Here is a 23,019-nt window from a genome sequence, read left to right on the forward strand (position 1 = left end):
AACTCGCAGCAGCTGTAATAGCACATTAAATAAACAAATAAAAGCCAACTGGATATATTGCATAATGCTTTCCATTTTATTCCAGCTTTTTGAATAAGTATGTACAGTCTGAATCGGCTTCCAAGATTTCAGTCCTTTTTAGGAAGTCATGTCTTCAGAGAGAAAAATGAATTATTTTCTTAACAATACCTTCCAATGATGTGAATACCAGAAATGAGTGAGAGGTGATAGTCCTTCATTGAATGTTTTAATTCAGTAATTTTCAGTAGTGTTTATTGTATTATACTTGTGCCTGGTGTTGGGGATATGACAATAAATAAAGCATAATCCTACTGGGGGAGATTGGGAGAAAGAGAACAGGGAATTGAAACAAGGTCCCAAGTTTTGTTCTACAGCCAAGCAGAGGCTACTGAGGGAATGTCCTGGAGTGGGGGCCAGCAGACCTGGGATTCAGGGGAAGATCAAGTTAGAACTATGTTCAAGGTTACAGAGGTCACAATATGTGAGGTCATGTTCTCACTCAAGCTGTGCTGATCCAAGCACCTGCTCTCAGCTACCAGTAGGTGGGCTTTAGATAAAAAAACCTACCAGTGATATTTATTTGGTTCATATTATAGGATTGGAGGAGGAACTTGGATGTGATTTCTTTAATTAGGATATGATGACTCCATGAAAGATCTTACGGAATCCTAATGCCCAAGCTGCATCATATTTCTAATGTGTGTCTCAGCTCCCTTCCTGGCAGTGGTACAGGATTGTAGTGGAAATGTCTGAGTGTATTTTGATTTCATTTCCTTTAGTTTTTCCAAGGCTGTATTGCAAAAACAATATACACCTCTCCCACTAACAATTTTATCTCTGTACTTTCTCCTGTGACACAGAACCAATCTTTTTTTACATTATTATGACCTGCTAATCAGAATGTTTGAAAGTCATGTGTTTCTTATTAGTAGACTAAAAAATAATTAGAAATCAATTAGTGAGTAGAAAGTATTTGCTGGGCAAGCATTTTCAAAAGTGGTGAGAAGGAGGGAAGTACTGGTCTATTTCCTATCAGAAGGTCACAGTCTTCTCTTCAGTCTCCTCATGGCTGACTTCATCTCATGGTTTCTCAGAGTGTAGATCAAGGGGTTGAGCAGAGGGGAGATGATAGTGAAGGTGACAGAGATGGCCTTATCTGTGGGGAGGGCAGTGAAGGGCCGGGCATAGACATAGATGCAGGGCACGAAATGCAGGGTCACCACAGTGATGTGGGAGGTGCAGGTGGAGATGGCTTTCCTCCTGCCCTCTCCCGCCTGAGACTTGAGTAATGATAATATGACCATGTAGGACACCAGGAGCAGGAAAAACCACAGTGTGGTGAGCAGTCCATTGTTGGAAATCATTAGTAGCTCAAGTACAAAAATGTCTGTATGGGCCAGTTTGAGGACCTGGGGGACATCACAGTAGAAAGTGTCAAGAACATCGGGTCCACAGAAAGGGAGTGGGAGCAACAGGGAAATCTGCACGATGGAGTGGACAAAGCCCCCCACCCAGGCAGCCACTATGAACCCAATGCAACGGTCTCTACTCATGATGGTCGCATAATGCAGGGGCTTGGAGATGGCCACATATCGATCCAGTGCCATCACTGACAGAGAAAATACATCCACCCCTCCAATAAGGTGGAAGAGAAACATCTGAGTGAAGCAACCATTGAAGGAGATGGTCTTTCTCTCAGACAGAAGGTCCACCAGAACCTTGGGCGCTGTGATGGAGGAGAAGCAGATGTCGGCAATAGATAAATTACGGAGCAAAAAATACATGGGCGTGTGAAGGCGAGATTCACAGGTGACAGTAACCACGATGAGGAGGTTTCCCAGCAGAGTCGTCACATACACCAAGAGTAGAAAAAGAAATACGACCCAGCTCGCTTCCCAATTCTGGGTCAGGCCAAGGAAAATAAATTCTTTTACCCTGGTGCAGTTTTTCATCTCCATTGAATCATCCTCTTTATTCTCTTTGGGTTTAAACCATGTCATATGAAAGCACTGGGATATTTATTTTGTTTTCTTCCTAAACACCTAGAATTTAGTGCAGAAACTTCCCATGTGGTTGTAGTTTTTGCAATTTGTTGCATTGTTCACGTTTTTCAGATTACAGTTAGTTTGGTGATAAAATCAAGTTATCATATGCAAAGTCATTCAATAATTCTTCTCCTATAGAACTATTTTGGGAAAGAAAATATGTTAAGTAGTGACATAGTGTATTTTAAAATATCAATTACCCAAGTTTAATTTGATGTTTTTGGTACAAAACTCCCAATGTAATAAATCTTTCCTCTCTTTATTCTGCTTTAAGGAAATCTTTTCATCTCTTCTTGTCACTTACATTGCTTTGGAGGTCAAAAGTTCTGGCTTTCTCAAAAGACAGAAGTGAAAGTACTAGTTTTTTGTTTTTTTTTTATGTTGTGGCTGCTCCTGGTTTATGGTCACTATTATTATTATCAGTTATTTTTTTGCCCTGTACAGGAATACATTTTGATAGGAACCAACAGAAGTTTTGAAAATCTGAAAGGTGATTTATTTTTTATTTATTTATTTTTTTTTTGAGACGGAGTCTCGCTTTGTCGCCCAGGCTGGAGTGCAGTGGCCGGATCTCAGCTCACTGCAAGCTCCGCCTCCCGGGTTTACGCCATTCTCCTGCCTCAGCCTCCCGAGTAGCTGGGACTACAGGCGCCCGCCACCTCGCCTGGCTAGTTTTTTGCATTTTTTAGTAGAGACGGGGTTTCACAATATTAGCCAGGATGGTCTCGATCTCCTGACCTCGTGATCCGCCCGTCTTGGCCTCCCAAAGTGCTGGGATTACAGGCTTGAGCCACCGCGCCCGGCCAAGGTGATTTATTTTTTTCCCCAAAGGAAGAATTTCCCTGCTGAGAGAGGCAGTGGGATGTAGTGAAGAGAGCTCTGGACTGGGGAGATTGGAGCACTGGTTTCACTTGGTCCTTATTCTGCCATCAACTAGCTGAATGACTCGGGCTCTGACTTCTCCACTCTGCCTTGTGTCATGGATTCTGCGTGTGTAATATCGGTTGGAGTCAGCAGGGAGGAGTAGCAATCTGAGTCAAGGGAAAGATTCACTTGAGAGAAGACAAGATTGAGTGAGGCAACACAGGGAGACCCTATCACTACAAAAAATAAAAAATTAGCCATGTGTGGTGGCACACACCTGTGGTCCCAGCTACTTAGGAAGCTGAAGTGGGAGGATCACTTGAGCCCCGGAAGTCCAGGCTGCAGTGAGCCATGATTGCACCCGGCACTCCAGCCCGGGTGACAGAGTGAGACCTTGTCTCAGAAAAGAGAAAAGTAGACTGAGTGAGGGTATAGACCCTGGGGTCTGAATGTTGATGCTCAATTTCAGGCTTTGTCGAAAGGTCTAACCTCCTGTCCTGTTTTTCCTTCCCCTTTCCTGTCTTCACCAACAGTAGATCCTGTTTTCACCAACTGCATGTGGCTGGGAGAAAATCAGCTGGAGAGCCTTGATGTCCCTGCAATCTCCATACCTCAAGAGCTAACGTGCCTTGTGAATTATTCTTTTATGTATTTTTATAAAGAAGGTTTCTTAAAAAAATTTCTCCCCACAGATAAAGAAATGATCTTCAGAAAAGTGGGCTCAGTTTCTCAAACTCACAGCAGTAGTAAGTGGTGGAACTGAACTTCGGATGTGATTCTGTTTACCTCCAAAGCTTACAACATGACGTGTGTTGCAACATATGATCATTGTTTAAGCATTCAGTTGATCAGTTATTTTTTCCCCATTTACTTTAGGGTAAAGGTGGCAGAAAAACAGTCTCAGAAGCACTGTTTAAAAAAATTATAAAATTTTCAGGTGAGTTTGGATCAGCATAGGTTCAGCCCAATATTCCACACCTCTGCAGCCCCTCCGATAAGACTGTGCTGCAGAAATCGATGTCATTGAAATGGAACCTGACTCTTTTTTTTTTTTTTTTTTTTTTTTTTTTTAGACGGAGTCTCGCTCTGTCGCCCAGGCTGGAGTGCAGTGGCGGATCTCAGCTCACTGCAAGCTCCGCCTCCCGGGTTTACGCCATTCTCCTGCCTCAGCCTCCCGAGTAGCTGGGACTACAGGCGCCCGCCACTGCGCCCGGCTAGTTTTTTGTATTTTTTAGTAGAGACGGGGTTTCACCGTGTTAGCCAGGATGGTCTCGATCTCCTGACCTCGTGATCCGCCCGTCTCGGCCTCCCAAAGTGCTAGGATTACAGGCTTGAGCCACCGCGCCCGGCCTATGGAACCTGACTCTTTAATGTTGGATTTGATTACATTCCTGACCCTCCATTTATTAGGCTAGTGAGAAGGCTTTCGTTTAGCCAATGAATCCTTCAGTCCTTTGGCACACGTTTTGTAATCCTTATAGTGTGGCTGGGCTTCTGCTAGTACTAGCAGTATGCATATGATCACAGCAAAGTTCTTACTCTGGAGCAATTTTCGCTCTGATGGAAAATATAAACATGTAAGTGCATAATCACACATGGGAGATGATGCTGGTACCAATATAGTGCTGTGGAAGCACGGCAGCGCTCTAGCTGAGACTAGTGTGGGAAGTCTTCCTAGAGGAGGGGAAGTTTTCCTTCAATTTAGATGAATTTCCAGCAAACAAAAGCAAGATGTATCATGCAAAGAAAACAGCTTGTAAAATGTCAGTCAGTGGTGAAGATGATATGCTTGTACAGAGAACACTGGAAAATGCAGTGTGGTTGGCACAGAGGGAGGAAGTGTGGAATGGAAGGAGATTTTTATTAGTAACAGAAACCTCATTAATCAAAGATTTATTATTACATTAAATGGTACCTAGGTATTGTTTGGCTTGTGAATGAATGGTTTAAGCCTACTGAGCTTCTTGTTCTCCTAATCAAGATAGGAAAGCCTGAAATGTTCATCCATGATGGGTAGGGATGATGTCCTTTGACTTCTCCTTCTTTTTTTTTTATTTTTTATTTTGAGACAGAGTCTGGCTGTGTCACCCAGACTGGAGTGCAGTGGTGCGATCCACCTGCCGGGTTCATATCATTCTCCTGCCTCAGCCTCCCAAGTAGCTGGGATTACAGGGGTCTGCCACCACGCCCGGTTAATTTTCTGTATTTTGAGTAGAGATGGGGTTTCATTGTGTTAGCCAGGATGGTCTCGATCTCCTGACCTCGTGATCCGCCCACCTTGGCCTCCCAAAGTGCTGGGATTACAGGCGTGAGCCACCGTGCCCGGTCCTTTTGACTTCTTTACTCCTCAACTCTGATCCATGCACTTCTAGTATTACACAGAGTGCATGTTCTGGAAAGTGGTGATAAAAGGTTATAGATCTTGCTTGACTGTTGGGGTGAGAAAAAGACAGTGACCCCCTTCTGGGAGGCAGCTGATACTATACCATCACGTTTTCTTCTGCTCTATCCCTCTTTGGATCAAAGCTTAGAGGGTGGAGGGATCACACAGCAATGAGAGACATTATCATCTTTAAAATAATGCCTACGTTTATAAGCTGTCATTGGTCATTTGAAATAAATTTTGTAATTGTTATTATTCGTGCCACCTTATACATAGCCTGTGGACATTTATTATACTCTTCAAATTATACAAATAAGTTGGGCCACATTTCTAAAGTGTTTACAGACCAACAGAAATGGAAAATTTATGCAAATAAGTGAACATGATACATGATAAAAAGTGAGATGTGTTGTAAGAGATTTGGGTGGCACAGCACATATGGTAGGAGATATGATCATTTCTGGCAGTAGCAAAATCCATCATTTGAGTCATTTGTATATGTGAAGTGGTATAAAAACTTGATTTATTTAATTCTCACCACCACCTGTTAGGTAAGTCTGCACTAGTGTAAATCTTGTCTTTCATATGGAATATAGCATGAACCTTTGTTGGGTGAAGAAAGACTGTATGAAATGGAAGGTATGGAAACAGGATGGAAGACACAATATTTTATTTTTTCCCAAAGTTCAGTCATTATAGGTTGAAACTTTGTATTGGGAAAGCATGTGAAAAAGTCTTTCTGAAGGTAAGCATTTAGCAGAAAGCGGTCTGGAAACCCTTTTTGCATTGACCTTAGGCTGAGGTGGCCTCACACATAAGCAATTCAAAGGGTCACAGAGAACGCATGATGCCTCCTCTCACACCAAATGGATCATGTTTCCAGCATCTCTCTTAATACAATATCAATTTTTCCAATATTTAACACCCACCTTTGTTGTTTCTGTCATTGAGATGATTAAGTCTGAAGCACTTGGTATACCTGGAAAATATTCAAAGTAAAATTAGTCATACATAATCAATAACAACGTCTCAATTTCACTAGGCGTAACCTTAATCCTACCTAGAAGTTTGTCTTTACCTAGTTCATTTGATCCCAAAACTCCAACTACAAATTGGATGCTATTAGGTACAGTGCATAACAGAAGACTACTGACATTGATTCTTGAAAATCTTGCCTAAAGGTTAAGCCCTTTGCAGTGCTAAATATCTCAGTGTCTTTGCTCCACTTTTGGAGAAAAAAGTCAGATTCAAAGAATCACACCTATAAAAGTTCTTCCATTGTGTCCTTGACTTATGTTCAAACCTCTGAGGCTTATGCTTAATTTATGAATTGGAAAGAATGTTACTGGACAACAGAGAAGTCAAGTGGCTGATTTTGCTGTTGGTGATGGAGTTTCAATGGGAGTTATTAAAGTGTTGCCAAAGCATACCATGTGTACGTAGACACATCTGGGTACATTTTGGTTGGTGTCCAAATTCTCTAGAGGCAATAGAGGAAACCTATCTCCTTAACCACAGTTTAATAAGAACTTTGTTAATATATGCCAAATGCTATGCCAGAGAAACTTTGAGTCCAAGTTTCACAGCTTGCAAGGCTCAGAGGACATCATCTACCGGTGGGTTCCAATTAGATTGCCAAAAACCTGGGAGAACTGGACCTCAAGTAATTTGTTACCAGTCCAGTTTCTAATTAAACTCAGAGTAAATATAGCCCCATGATGCATTTTTTTGTTTTACACACACACACACACACACACACACACACACACACACACACACTCTCTTACTGTCCATCTTATTTGAGTATGACCATGTTGTTTTAATAAATGTCCATATAAACATACACAACTTAAGTGATATTTGGGGAATATACATTTTCCTGTTTCCAACACTACTTATGTGGACTCTTTCAATTGGGAGACAGATGGGTCAGTGCAAGATAATAAAACTGTTCACATAAATGCAATAATTATTTTAGCCTAACTCAATTTGTTGAAAGGTTTGATTTTCCATAGAATCCACCTCCACTCTTTCCAGAATGACAATGAGTTTGAACTTGTGTTTTATTACATTAAACTAGTCTACAAAGAACAGCATGAGACTGAACATGCATGTTGAGATAGAAAATGCTTGTTTTTATTTTTCTTACCTTTTTCTGGGTCTCACTAACCTGGTTCTGGAGTAGCAGACTGAATGGACCTTTGTCTCCATCCTCTTCTGTCTCAGTCATCAATGTCTGACTTGAGTCGGAAGCAGCAGATACAAGGAAAGAAAGAGAATCAATTAATAAAAAGAACAAGAATGTACTTTACCTACAAGCTTTATGGTGAATTGTGTTACATGTGTGTAGACTCCTGATTCAGATGTATTAAATGGGCAATGAGTCTGAGAGTGGTTGATGCCTTTCAATGAAGGTGAGGAGAATAAAGAATTGGATCCAGACAAATGTGAATCTGTTTTGGAATTTTAGTACTGGGGAATAGAGCTTTAAGATTTTAAATTTAATTGGAAACAAGAATTAATATGTGAATAGGATGCAGTAATGACATTCATGTGACACTTGGACTTAGTGATTATATAAACTCTCTGGCATCTGTGATTTATATCAAATACACAGAAAAGTGTAAAAACCTGTTTACACCACAATTACTTCTCGAGAGTCTATTTTATACCCAAGGAACTGAAAGTACAGCAGTGAATAAAACAGACCCAAATCCTGTCCTCATGGAGCTACTATTCTAGTGGGATAGCCCAGGCAATAAATAAAGCAAATCAGTCAAATGTATAGAGTATGTTGCTGGTAAACAGAATAAAAACCACTAGGTAAGCAGTGAGATAGGTGGGAATGGATAGGAACTGAGTTTTACACAAGCGTATTAAGGTGAGAGGCAGCATGTTTTTGGAACATCAAAAAGACCAGTGCTTAGCAGATGATGTCAAGATTATACAGAATGAGTAGTCCATTATGAGAATTTTATTTTTATTCTGAGTGAAATTGGAGGGTTTAAATAGGGCACTGACATAATCATACAGGATCATTCTTGCAGCTGTATGAAAGACTGAAGTTTGCACTACAGCCTGGGCAACAAGAGCGAAACTCCGTCTCAAAAAAAAAAAAAAAAACAAGACTGACAAGCATTGGAAACATATACACCTCCCACCAAGATATATAGATAGAGAGAACAGAATATATAACAAGATATATATATTAGAACAGAAATAATTTTTAAATGTGTAATAGTCAAGAAAATAAATATATATATTCAAAAAATTTCATTTCTGTTCTAAAAAATCAATTTTATAGAATTATAATATAGAGAAACTCTTTTGTGTTTGGCTTTTTAAAAAGAGTTTTTGAGATTCATCTGTTTTCTTGAATGTGTTAATTACCCCTAATTATTGTGAATGGTATTCCATTGAATAGATATATCACAATTCATTTGTCCAGTTAACTGTTGATGGGCATTTGAGTTGTTTCTCATTTCTGGCTATTATGAATAAATCTACTCTAAACACACTTGTTCAAGTCTTGTGGACATAGGTTTTTATTTCTCTTCGGTAAATACCTGGAGGTGTTAGGGCACTATATGGTAATGCATGTTTAACTTTATAAGAAACTGCCCAACTGTTTTGAAAAGTGATTGCAGCAATTGACAGATCTACCAGCAGTGTTGCAGTTGCTTCATGTTCTTCCCAACGTTTGATATTGTTAGCATCATGAATTTTCATTATTCTCATGGGTATGTGGTAGTATCTCATTGTGGTGCTTTTCTTTTTTCTGACAGGGTCTCACTCTGTCGCTCAGGCTGGAGTGCAGTGGTGTGATTTTGGCTCACTGCAACCTCCAACTCCCTGGCTAAAATGATCCTCCCAACACAGCTTCCCAAGCAGCTGGGACTACAGGCACATGCCACTATGCCCGACTAATTTTTGTATTTTTTTGTAGAGACAGGGTTTCGCCATATTGCCTAGGCTGGTCTTGAACTCCTGGACTCAAGTGATATGCCTGCCTAGACCTCCCAAAGTGTTGGGATTACAGGCGTGAACCACTGCACCTGGCCATGGTGTTAATTTTTATTTTCCTGACTACCAGTGATGTTGCACATTTATAATGTACTTTTCATATAGTTTATTTTGATTTTGTGTCTATTCAAATTTGTTCCTATATTAATTTGTCTTAATTTGAGTTTTAGGATATATTTTGGATACAAGTCCTTTATTAGAAATATGTATTGCAAATAAATCTGCCTAGTCTAGAGCTTGTTTTAATTTTCTTGATATATTCTGAAGTACATAAATTTTATTTATTGTTTTTCTGTCACTAAAACTCTTCCTTCCTTCCTTCCTTCCTTCCTTCCTTCCTTCCTTCCTTCCTTCCTTCCTTCCTTCCTTCCTTCCTTCCCTCCCTCCTTCCTTTCCTTTTTTTTTTTTGATGGCGTTTCACTCTTGTCGCCCAGGCTGCAGTGCAGTGGCACTATCTTGGCTCACTGCAACCTCTGCCTCCCAGGTTCAAGTGATTCTTCTGCCTCAGCTTCCCAAGTAGCAGGGATTATAGGCACATGCCACCACGACTGGCTAATTTTTTTTTTTTTTTTGTATTTTTAGTAGAGACAGGGTTTTACCATGCTGGCCAGGCTGGTCTCGAACTCCTGACCTCAGGTGATCCACCTGCCTTGGCCTCCTAAAGTGCTGGGATTACAGGCTTGAGCCACCATGCCTGGCCCAAAAAAGGAGTTTAAACTTTATTTTTTAGGCAGTAAGAAACTATTAAAAAGCTAAAACTCATGTTTCTTTATTCATCAGTTTTTTTTCACTAATCGGGTGCTTATTACATGTGCATTTCGTGCTGCTCTCTCTGTTGGCCTCTGGCTCTACCAATAAAGAGCCAACAAATACCTCTTTTTTTTTTTTTTTCCAGGAAGTGGACATATTTAGTTTGTAGCCGTCTATAACTTGCTGAAACTTAGAATTATTTTTTTTTGCATTAATTAATTCAACTGTATTTGGGTTTATTTCTGGGTTCTCCACTCTGTTCCACTGGTCTATGTGCTTATTTTTTATACCAGTACCACACTGTTTTGGTGACTATGGCCTTATAGTATAGTTTGAAATCAGGTAGTGTGATGCCTCCAAATTTTGTTCTTTTTACTTCATCTTGCTTTGGGTATGCGGGCTCTTTTTTGATTCCAAATAAATTTTAGAATTTTTTTTTCTAATTTTGTGAAGAATGATGGTGGTATTTTGATGGGGATTGCATTCAATTTGTAGATTGCTTTGGGCAATATGGTCATTTTCACTATGTTGATTCTACCCATCCATCAGCATGGGATGTGTTTCCAATTGTTTGTGTCATCTATGATTTCTTTCAGCAGTGTTTTGTAGTTTTGCCTGTAGAGGACTTTCAACTCCTTGGCTAAGTATATTCCTAAGAATTTTATTTTTTTTTTGTAGCAATTGTAAAAGGAGTTGAGTTCTTGATTTGATTCTCTGCTTGGTCATTGTTACTGTATAGAAGAGCTACTGATTTGTGTACATTAATCTTATATCCGTAAACTTTGCTGTTTCTTTTATCAGTTCTAGGAGTTTCTGGAGGAGCCCTTAGGGTTTTTAAGGTAAAAGATCATATTGTCAGCAAACAGTGAAAGTTTGACTTCCTCTTTACTGATTTGTATGCTCTTTATTTCTTTCTCTAGTCTGATTGCTCTGGCTAGGACTTCCAGTACTATGTTGAAGAGGAGTGGTGAGAGTGGGCATCCTTGTCTTGTTCCAGCTCTCAGAGGGAATGCTTTCAACTTTTCCCCATTCAGTATTATGTTGGCTGTGGTTTGGTCATAGATGGCTATTATTACATTAAGGTATGTCCCTCATATGCTGACTTTGCTGAGAGTTTTAATCAGAAAGGGATGCTGGATTTTGTGAAATGTTTTTTTCCTGTATCTGTTGAGATGATCATGTGGTTTTTGTTTTTAATTCTGTTTATGTGGTGTATCACATTTATTGAACTGTGGATGTCAAACCATTCCTGCATCCCTGGTATGAAATCCACTTGATCATGGTGGATTATCTTTTTGATATGTTGTTGGATTCGGTTAGCTAGTATTTTGTTAGGGATTTTAGTATCTATATTCATCAAGGATATCAGTGTGTAGTTTTCTTTTTTGGTTGTGTCCTTTCCTAGTTTTGGTATTAGGGTGATGCTGGCTTCATAGAATGAGTTAGGGAGGGTTCCTTCCTTCTCTGTCTTGTGGAATACTGTCAAAAGGATTGGTACCAATTCTTCTTTGAATGCCTGGTAGAATTAAGTTGTGAATCTGTCTGATCCTGGACTTTTTTGGTTGGTAATTTTTAAATTACCATTTCAGTCTTGCTGCTTGTTACTGGTATTCGTCTGTTCAGGGTATCTAATTCTTCCTGATTTAAGCTAGGGGGTTGTATTTTTCCAGGCATTTACCCTTCTCTTCTAGGTTTTCTAGTTTATGTGCATAAAGGTGTTCATAGTAGCCTTGAATGATTTTTCATATTTCAGTCGTGTTAGTTGCAATATCTCCTGCTTCGTTTCTTAGTGAGGTTATTTGGATTTTCTCTCTTCTTTTCTTGGTTAATCTTGCTAATGGTCTATCAATTTTATTTATCTTTTCAAAGAACCAGTAACCTTTTGTTGGTTTTGGATCAATTAAAGAAAAATAAATTTCCTGTTAGCCTCAAGTGACATGTAGGAGACCACACAGCAAGGTAGTGGTGAAGTCAGTCTTTCACTTTCAGCCCAATACATTTTCCATTCACGACACTTCAATATATATATTTTTTTCTGGAGTCTGACACCATAATTTCAATAATTTATAAAATTTATGATGGTGGCAGCATGACAAAAGTTAACTCAGGGGAAAATAGCCATACTCAGTGTAAGCATCTGCGTGAGTCATCTGGCACCATATTACAGATAGAAGGTCCCCAGTTCAGTGCACAGCTGGGAGGCATCGTGCTCTGGCTGTGGAAAAACAAGCTTTGGAAGGGTGATAACCTTAAAAAATCGTGTGGATAAACAAACCCAAAACACACGTTGCCTCTCACATGCTCCAGAGAATGTGACCCTTTGTTTCCTGAGTCTATTTCTTCCATGTGGGCACAGTGAACTCCACAGCATGTACTAATGGGGACAGCATTTCATCCCAATGACATATACTGAGCTACCCACCTGGAAAGGCACCAGGACATTGTGCAAAGTTAACTCTCTTAGGATTCCACTTTCTTTACTTCTCTTGTTCTCTCTTCTCCATCCTCAGTTAAAGCCTGTCATCTATTGTTAGATTATTGCGGGAATTCCCTAACTGGTCTCCTTTTCTTTGTTCTACATTCCTCTTACCTCATTCTCTTTGTTGTTTCCAGAAATGTCTTTATATCCTAAATGAGACCATGTTATTTCTTTGTTTAATTTTTTAAATGGTGTCCTATTGCCTGAAAAATAAAATTTAAACTCCTTTTTTTTGGATCAGGCGTAGTGGCCTAGGTGGGCAGATCACTTGAGGTCAGGAGTTCGAGACCAGCCTGGTCAACTTGGTGAAACCCAGTCTCTACTAAAAATACAAAAATTTGCTGGGCATGGCGGTGCGCACCTACAATCCCAGCTACTCAGGAGGCTGAGGCAGGAGAATTGCTTGAACCAGGGAGGTGGAGGTTGCAGTGAGTTCAGATCGCACCACAGCACTGCAGCCTGGGTGACAGAGTGAGACTCTGTCTCAAAAAAACAAAAGAAAACAAAACAAAACAAGCACCAAAAAAGCCCCCAAACCCTTTTTTTTTTTTTTTTTTTTTTTTTTTTTTTACATCCAAGACTTTTCTTCGTCTTGGATATTATCTGGTGCCTTGTTTCCTTTGATTCTGGTTTCAGTGGCTCAAATATTATGCAAATTGTTGTTTGCCTGTGCTTTTGGGTCTACGTTCCTGTTGCTCCCTCTGCCTACCATGTCCTTCCCATTCTCAGAATATCCCAACTATCTGCCTTGACCAATCCTGGTCTTTCAACATTCAGGTTCATGGTACACTCTTTTGAGCACATGTTCCTAACTCCCCTCACCCAGGTCCCTCCTTTGTGTCTCCACCATTCTCTGCCCTGACACCTATCATGGTTTATAGCATCTAATTTCTTATATGTCCGTCTCTCCATGATTCAGTATAATTTTCCTATTAAGTCTCAAGTTCATCCTGTCTGCTCAATGTTTCATTCATCCCAATGTTGTTAAAGCCTCACCTAGTCTGGGGCACATGTTAGGTGCTTATTAATATTTTTTGTTTTAATGAATAAATCTAGTTGATAAACACACATCATGACTTATATGTCCTTGGCCTTTGAGTCTGAGTGAGTGAGAAGGATCTTGACAAACACAGGCTAATAAGCTACGTTGCTCTTTTTTTTTTTTTTTTTTTTTTGAGATAGAGTTTCACTCTTGTCACCCAGGCTGGAGGGCAATGGCGCAATCTCAGCTCACTGCAACCTCTGCCTCCTGGGTTCAAGCAATTCTCCTGCCTCATCCTCCCGAGTACCCAAGGTTACAGGTGCACGCCACCACGCCTGGCTAATTTTTGTATTTTTAGTAGAGATGGGGTTTCACCATGTTGGCCAGGCTGGTCTCAAACTCCTGACTTCAGGTGATCCTCCCACCTTGGCCTCCCAAAGTGCTGGGATTACAAGTGTGAGCCACTGTGCCCAGCCTATGTTGCTCATATCTTTGACTTGGTTTCAGGGATGCTAGGTAGAGCTTCATGTTCTGAGCCAGGCTATGAAAAGGTTCTGTGGGTTTGAGAAAACCGCTTTGCCTCTTGTGCCTCAGATCCTCAGTGGTGAAATGCTGCAGCGGTCTATGACAATGCAGTGTGGGATAATGTTAAGAGCTTTGGAGTAGGGCACGCCGGGGCTGGAATTCTGTCTTTTCCTACTTTGTTACCTTGGCAAGTCTTTTAGTTTTCTTTAGTTTACTCCTCTGGAAACTGGGAAGCATAACACTTTGTTAGGTAGCATAAAGAGTAAATGAAGTAGTGTTTGTAAAATACCCGTCATTCAGTAGTAGGCATTTAGTTAACTTGGTTCCTTTCTGTTTCTCCTAAAACGGAATCTTTTTTAAAATTAATTAATTTATTTTTTATTATACTTTAAGTTCTAGGGTACACGTACACAACATGCAGGTTTGTTACATATGTATAGATGTGCCATGTTGGTGTGCTGCACCCATTAGCTCATCATTTAATTAGGTATGTCTCCTAATGCTATCCCTCCCCCCTCCCCCCACCCCATGACAGGCCCCGGTGTGTCATGTTCCCCTTCCTGTGTCCAAGTGTTCTCATTGTTCAATTCCCACCTTTGAGTGAGAACATGTTGTGTTTGGACTTCTGTTCTTGCAATAGCTAAAACTGAATCCTGCCTATCATGAAAGGTCATTGATGAAGACATTTGCAAAATGTAAAATGCTATTCTGTGAAAGGACAGCTTCTCTTGGAATCAGCTTGCTTATTTTTGTTTCAGTGAACATGTGTGAATTGACTGAGTGGAACCAAGGCTTCAGCTCTGGGTGAATGGGTTTGGGAATAAGGCTGTCTCCGAATCAAAGAGAAACGACACCCAGTGAGCCATGGGCAAAGTATGCATATGGAGCTGACTCTGAAACCTTCATAGTTGTTAAGGGAATTTGAGGTCAAGGTCATGTCTTTGTAAGTAAGCACCTATTTTGTAGAAAGAGCTTCATGATTCTCATGGGCAAACCCTAAACTGAAACAAAATCTGCTCCTTTCTTTTTCTTATTTCATTTTATTTTACTTTTAGTGTTGGAGACAGAGTCTCATTCTGCTGCCCAGGCTGGAGTTCAGTGGTGTGATCTCTGGCTCATTGCAACCTCAGGCTCCCGGGTTCAAGCAATTCTCATGCCTCAGCCTCCTGAGTAGCTGGGACTACAGGGGTGCACCACCACGCTTGGCTAATTTTTTGTGTTTTTAGTAGAGATGGGATTTCACTATGTTGGCCAGGCTGGTCTTGAACACTCAACTGAATTCAGGCAATCTGCTCATCTCAGGTTCCCAAAGGATCACAGATGTGAGCCACCACCTGGTCTATTCTTTCCATCAAATACAAACGGTCTTCTCTTTTATTATGCTGACCCCATTGCTGTGGTTCCTTTTTATGAAGATATTACTTATTTCCCAATATTTAACATCCATTTTTTTTGGTTTCCTGTTGCTAAAGTTTTCAACTATTTTTGCCATATCTTATACACTTGACGCATTTTTCATGCTCATCATATTCATGCATAATCCATAATATCTCACACTCTGACAGTTCAATATTCTTACCTAAATCCTTCAGTGTCCAACTGTGAATTTACACCATCTGAGACTGGGTAGCTGGGCCTGAGCATATACAATGGTGGGGAAATATAGCGCTTGAAGGTAAAGTCCTTCTGAAAATAAATCATACCAGATTTCAATGTCTTCTCTTCAGCCTTCATGTTGGAAAGAGCCGACTAAGAGAGTTACATCATTGTTGGCTCTTCTCCTTGGCTCAAAATGTCCTTGCTATGTGCACTAATATCTCAGGCTCAGGCCTCATATGAGAATTAGCAAAGGAAATTTTATTGGATGTGAGTGTGGAAATAGAATGGGCATCCTTCTGGTAGTGTCAGAGTTCCAGAGGGAGTTATTAAACAGTTTCCAAGTTATTACTGCAAGCAAATCCACACATATGCGCACACACACACACACACACAGACACGCACAAGGATGCCCACGTTTCTCTGCTTTCCAAATTCTTTCAAGGCCCCAGAACGCGTGGACATGAATCTACCTCTTCTGTGATTCTCTGAGTTTTGGGGAAATATTGGTCTCTGGAAATATCTAATGTCATATAATCATTCATACTCAATGAGAGCCTGACATGTCCAAAGAGACAATTCATTCTCAGGGGAGCAAAAAAACTTACTTATTACAATGATGTATGGCCCTTCAAAAGGCCTCAGTACACGTAAATATATACAGTATATTTTTGGTATTGAATTTCCTCAAAAGGGAGCAATTAGGAAAAACAGCTAATAAAGCTCCCTGAGAGGGTTAATAATTTTTGTGTGTGTGTGTAGAAACAAGGTTTTGCTGTGTTGTCCAAGCTGGTCTCCAACTCCTGGGTTCAAACGATCCTCCTGCCATGAGCAGCTGCGACTCTAGGCCCTTGGGGCTGCAGGCGGAGCTGATGCAGGGTCTTGGCTCATTATCTCGGTCTTGTAGGACTCAGGGAGGATCACAGATGTATGTCAACTACTAGGATCTTCGTGGCCAAATATTAATGCATTATAACAGTTTTGCAAGTTATAACATTATAACTTGCAAAACTTTTTTCAATGTGTTGCAATTTCTTGAGCTTCCTTACTTCTCTTGGATAATTTTTGAATGACTGTTGAAGGCCGAAGGGTGGATTTGAGATGTGTATAGAGGAAGAAGGAGGATTCATTGTCTTTACATATCTACTGTCTTGGAATCCTTCCCTTGAGAGAGAGGTGGATTCTAACACAGACCCCATGGCTATTCCCAAATGACCCTGAATACAATGTGTTTCTTTTCTCTCCTGGAACAAAAAGTGGGCCATGAAGGCATCAAATGTATTTATTAGACAGGTTTTGTTTTCTTGAACCACCATGATTTGTCTTGAATTGTCTACCCATACATAAACAAAAACTATGGTTTTATTCCAGTCACAAAAGCCCCGAGGGTGAAATGTAGAGAGTGTATAAAGAAGAAAAGGAAGTTCAGGTTAACATAAAGAAATTGTCTCCGCGCATATATGTACCCAAACTGTACAAGCATCTTTTTAATTTCAGTTGGTAAATCAGTAGACTAGACCTGAGAACAGGAAATACTTGGTCCATGTATAAATTTGTCCATGTACATATTTGACTTACAATTTAAAATATTCCTTCCATTTTCACTAATTGGTGAAATATACTTAAAATTCTGTACTTAAAATATAAAATCAAGTGATTTTAATAATTGACTGGATATAGCAGAGTCACCACAGAAAGCATATATGAAATAAATGTGTCTATATTCTGCATATATGCACATTTAGGAAGAGAGGTAATAGGGAAAGTTGATTGAATACCTGATTAATGCCAAGAGCAGTACTAACCTTCACAACTATCATCCTCACTGCATTGATCACATTTCATTCTTTTGACAACCTTGTGAGCAAGTAATGATATTTCCATATTACGGGTGCTAAAAGTGAGATAAGTGTTGGTATGAGTACAGATAACACCAAAAAGCATTTAGAGTATTGCTTTCAACCTTATACCCCCTTCTTCTCCTAAGTCCACAAACTTGATAGCTCACATTGTTTAATCTCATTTCTTCTTTTTGTTTGTATACTCTCGCTAATAGAATTGAGTGGCTATGAAGATATACAATGAAGTGGTGGAAGAAGAGCTAGCTACCTGTTACTCTTAGGCTAGCATTTTGAGAAAACTAGATCAGATGGACTTCCACTCTCCATCTGACTGCTCACCCCCATTTTCTGCTCTCGGAAGGCCCAAGTCTCCTCTGCAGCCTCTGCATGGCTGACTTCATCTCTTGATTACTCAGGGAATAGATTAAGGGGTTCAGCATGGGGGTAATGACCGTGTTATTAATGGATATGGTTGTGTCCATGGGCAGCGTCATGAAGGGCCGGCAGTAGATGTAAACGCAAGGCACGAAGTGAAGAGTCACCACCAGGATGTGCGAAGTGCACGTGGGGAGGGCCTTGTTCCGCCCCTTCCCAGAGTGGGATCTCAGCATCACCAGAATGACCGTGTAGGAGCCCAGGAGCAGCAGGAACGAGAGCAGGGTCACCAGTCCATTGTTAGAGATCATGAGAAGCTCCAAAGCAAAGGTGTCAGTGCAGGCCAGTTTTACCACCTGGGGCACATCACAGAAGAAGGCATCCAGCGTGTTGGGGCCACAGAAGGGGAGTGAAGCATCAGAAATAACTGGACAATTGAATGCAAACCACCACCCACCCAAGATGCCACCACCAAGGCCACCCACACCTCTTTCCTCATCATGTTCACATAGTGCAGGGGCTTGGCGATTGCAAGGTATCTGTCGTAGGCCATCACAGAGAGGAAAAATATATCTGCCCCACCAGCAAAGTGGAAGAAAAAGATCTGTGCCATGCAGCCATTGTAGGAGATGGTTTTCCTCTCTGATAAAAGATCCACCAGGAACTTGGGGACGGTGATAGATGAAAAAATGATGTCCAGGACTGATTTGTTCCGCAGGAGAAAGTACATAGGAGTGTGCAGGCGGGACTCACAGGTGACAGTGACCACAATGAGTGCATTTCCCAGGACGGTTGCTACGTACACAGCAAAGAAGACCGCAAACAAGAAAAACTCCAGCTCTCGTGAACGAGTAAGTTCCAGGAAGAAAAACTCCTTCACATTAGTGTGGTTGATCTGGTCCATGACGGGGATGACTGTCTTCCAGGTCCTACCTTGGGCGAAGATATATTAGAACTTGGATTATGGTGACATGAGGTGGCAAAATCATTGATCACATACTGCTCTCAAGCATTGAGGTCATCATGACTACACAGAAAAACTGGGCCAGACTTCCCTTTGTGGTCTGGAAATTCTTTCATATGGTTCTTCTTTCTTATTGTAAATATCCTGGGTTGACAGGGAAAAACCATCATATGTCTGTATCCTCACTCTGACCAGAGAGAGATGGATGGACTGTGGCCATTCGCCTATGCTTTACCAAGGGCTTTCACCTGCAATAGCTAATCTTGATTTCGATTTTCATGAAGTTTCTAAAGAGTCTTTAGAACGATTATCTACATTTTATATATGGGGAAACTGAAGCTTTAGAGCAGTTAATGACTTACTCACATCTGCATAGTTGCAAAATTAGTGAATTGTAAATCGAGAATTCAAATCCAAATCATTCGCCTGACTTGAGAAAGATTCCCTCCTTGACCAAATGTTGCTTAGGCTCCTCTGAGCCCTTTTCTTGACTATGACTCAATCTTGACCTTCCGTGTCTGTCTTTGCTGAGCCCAGTTTTAACAGGAATCTTGCCAAGTCAGTTTAATGAGAATTCCCCACCGCTGAAATCTAATCAAATTCCTCACCCGTTACCCTTTTATGTATTTATTATTTTTAACCTCATCCCTCACCCTTGATATCTAAGTCCTTGTGTCTAAGTCCTTGGCCAGTCTTTAGCAAGAATTCTTTTATGCCAGTTTAGCAAGAACCACCCTACCTTTGGTATCACTTCTTAGTAATTTTCAATCCACTGACCTCCCTCACTCTGCTCATTGCTTATAAATCTTCACTTGTCTTTGCTATATTTCAAGTTGAGTTCAATCTTTTTCTTCTATTGCAAGAGTTTTAAATGAAATCTATCTTCCTGTCTTTAATAATTGTCTGGTGAATAATTTTTCTTTAACACAACAGTCTCCAGAGGTTTTTCCACTGTACCGCTCTGAGAAATCACAGAGTCTGGGGCTTACTTTGGCTTACGAGAATTCTAGCGTGTATGTAAGGCTTAAACAGTTTATTAAGTAGCCTGACTACCTAATCCTCATCTCATCCCTTATAAAAAGAGAAGAGTCAGGCCCTCATAAGTACTCCTCTCTGGCACTCTGTGAAGCCTGGACCTTGCTATTGACACACAGGGCTCTTGAGAGTATAGAGCTACAATCATTGTTAAGGGCATGTTTTAGTATCACAGAAAAACTGATCATTAGAGCATCACAGGACTTCAGAGATAAATTAGTCTAATGCTTCTTACTTCAGGAGTGACTAGAGAAGGACATTTATTTTTTTTCAGAATCAGAGTTTGAATTGGTGAAAGATAGAGAGCTGTAACCAGGTTTATTGACTCAAATTCTAGGGATATTCTACTATTGCTATATAATAGCAATTTACTACATTAATATTGCTTTTCCCCAAATCAGAAATTCAGTCATGTGAGGACAAACTTCTTTTGGTAAGAATATCTGTATGAACCAGGTGCTGTGGCTAATGCCTGTAATGCCAGCACTTTGGGAGGTCGAGGCGGGCAGATTGCTTGAGATCAGGAGTTTGAGACCAGCCGGGGCAATAGTGAGACCCCATCTTATCAACAACAACAAATTAAAAAAAATAAATGAGCCAGGCATGGTGGTGTGCACCTGAGCTACTCAGGAGGCTGAAGTAGGGGGATCGCTTGAGCCCAGGAATTCAAGGCTGCAGTGTGCTATGATTGTGCCATTGTACTCCAGCCCTGGTGACAGAGCAAGTTCCTGTCTCTACAAAACAATAACCCCACCCCCAAACCATTTGATACAGCAGGCCTGTGAAACAAAAGAATATCTGTATATCCCAAGGACTCATACTCTAGATAATTTTTAAAAATTTAAGGAGCCGGGCACACTGGCTCACGCCTGTAATCCCAGCACTTGGGGAGGCTGAGGTGGGCGGATCACGAGGTCAGGAGATTGAGACCATCCTAACACAGTGAAACCCCGTCTGTACTAAAAATACAAAAAATTAGCCAGGTATGGTGGTGGGCGCCTGTAGTCCCAGCTACTCGGGAGGCTGAGGCAGGAGAATGGCGTGAACCCAGGAGGCAAAGCGTGCAGTGAGCCAAGATTGCACCACTACACTCCAACCTGGGCGACAGAGCGAGACTTTGCCTCAAAAAAAAAAAAAAAAAAAAAAAAAAAAAAAAAAAAAAAAAATTGAGATGACCAAAATCTAATTCAACAATAAAAAGTAGGCAATTGGCATTTGAAAAAACATAATTATGTCTGAAAAAATATAGGATAAGAAAGAAGACAGTGTACCAGATGAACAAAGGATAGAGCACTTTCTCTGAAATAAAAGCAAAAGAAAGTGTTCCATAAGCAACATAGTTCTTAATTTTTCTTATTTCAGTTCTCTTACAGTTGAGTGTATTTTATAGTTTAGTTTGTGGGGTTAGAACATACAGAAGTCCTCTTAAACAAAAATCTTGTTATCTTGTTAGATCCCTGATGTTTCCACCATTAGAATAATTTCATTCCTGTGGAAGTGAGTTGCCGCTTTTATTTTTGTTTATTTATTTTTAATTAAAAAACTTTTTACAATCTTTTAAAAATTGCACATATTTAAGGTATACAGCCCAAAAGAAATCTTACTTTAATATGCTAGCCTCCAGTAACATACTAACTGGTACAATGTATTTGGAATTATGTCATTGCCTTTTATTAGAGTGTCTACAAGGAAGAGCATCCATCTTTGGATTGTACTCAGGGCAGAATCTATTTAGTTCTTCACAGGAGACTCCAAAGAAGACATTTATCCTAGACGAAAGTGCAAGGCAGAGCTCCTGTGGGACATCAGTGTGCATTCTTTTCTGAGGCAATAAGAATTGTGTAACTGTGTATCTTTGTGTTTTTTTTTTTTGTGTGTGTGTGTGTGTTTTAACACAGAGTCTTTCTCTGTTGCCCAGGCTGGAGTGCAGTGGTGCAATCTTGGCTGACTGCAACCTCTGCCTCCCAGTTCAAGCCATTCTCCTACTTCATCCTCCCGAGTAGCTGGGATTACAGGCAGGAGCCACCATGCCCGGCTAATTTCTGTATTTTTAGTAGAGACAGGGTTTTGCAATGTTGGCTAGGCTGGTCTGGAACTCCTGAACTCAGGTGATCTACCCACTTCAGCCTCCCAAAGTGCTGGGATTACAGGCGTGAGCCACCGCGCCAGGCCCTGACTATGTATTTTTGTTTTGGCTTTCATACATTCAAAAACATATGTGTGACTTAATTTCCTACTCTATCATTTTTCACATGTAGCCTCTTAACAGTTCCTTACGTACATTCTATTGTTTTACTGTATGTAGTTCTTTGTTGTTGCTGCAAGGTCTCCCTGATCCCCTGTGGAATGTGATGGGAAATACATCGGTGACTAAGGTAGAGACAGGTTTTCATAGGTATGTGGGAGTCAGGCAAGTGAAGAATAAGCATCAGTCATGATGGCTAAAATGGAATGAGACACCAGCCAGGAGAGCACAGCAGTTTGGGATTCAGGACTTAAGACAGATAGTATGGAAACCGGGGTGAGTGGGTGGCGTTGTGAGTCAGGCTTGTAGAATGTACAGGAAGTGAGGGGCTGCAAAAGTCATACCGTGATCTTTTCAGTTGCCTAGTCAGTCCCTGATTAGTCTTTTTGAATAATCCTGCACTCAACATTTTGTAAATGCATTTTCATGTGCATCTATGATTTCTTTTAAAGATACATTTCCAGAAATGAACTTACTAGGTCAAATGGCACGTTCGTTTTCTAATTTTAACTGATGATAAAGGTATTGTAAAGAGCTGCCGCACAGCACAAGAAACGATCAACAGAGTAAACAGACAACCTACAGAATGGAAGAAAATTTTTTGCAAACTATGCATCCAACAAAGGTCTAATATCCAGCATCTATAAGGAACTTAAATAAATTTACAAGAAAAAACCGAACAACTCCGTAAAAAAGGAGGCAAGGGATGTGAACAGACACTTTTCAAAAGAGGAAATACATGCAGCCAACGATCACATGAAAAAAAGCTAAACATTACTGATCATTACAGAAATGCAAATCAAAGCCACAATGAGATACCATCTAATACCAGTCAGAATGGCTAGCATTAAAAGTCAAAAAATAACCGATGCTGGCAAGGTTGTGGAGTAA

General features: G+C 40.5%; 2 protein-coding genes across 2 annotated transcripts; both read right to left on the reverse strand.

Moving 5' to 3' along the window:
* Nucleotides 1–1,061: 1,061 nt before the first annotated feature.
* OR4D10 (olfactory receptor family 4 subfamily D member 10) lies at nt 1,062–1,979 on the reverse strand. The gene has a single exon (XM_007997285.3). It carries the CDS (start codon nt 1,977–1,979, stop codon nt 1,062–1,064), a length of 918 nt encoding a protein of 305 aa, XP_007995476.3.
* A 15,865-nt stretch (nt 1,980–17,844) lies between these two features.
* OR4D6 (olfactory receptor family 4 subfamily D member 6) lies at nt 17,845–18,788 on the reverse strand. Its single transcript, XM_007997326.3, is given in 2 exon segments — nt 17,845–18,296; nt 18,299–18,788. Coding segments are annotated over 2 exon segments (942 nt in total).
* Nucleotides 18,789–23,019: the final 4,231 nt, after the last annotated feature.

The sequence above is a fragment of the Chlorocebus sabaeus genome, chromosome 1 (assembly GCF_047675955.1).
Source record: "Chlorocebus sabaeus isolate Y175 chromosome 1, mChlSab1.0.hap1, whole genome shotgun sequence".
Taxonomy (NCBI): domain Eukaryota; kingdom Metazoa; phylum Chordata; class Mammalia; order Primates; family Cercopithecidae; genus Chlorocebus; species Chlorocebus sabaeus.

Coding starts and splice junctions, on each gene's coding strand:
- OR4D10 (XM_007997285.3), bottom strand. CDS start 1,979: ATGGAGATGAAAAACTGCACCAGGGTAAAAGAATTTATTTTCCTTGGC.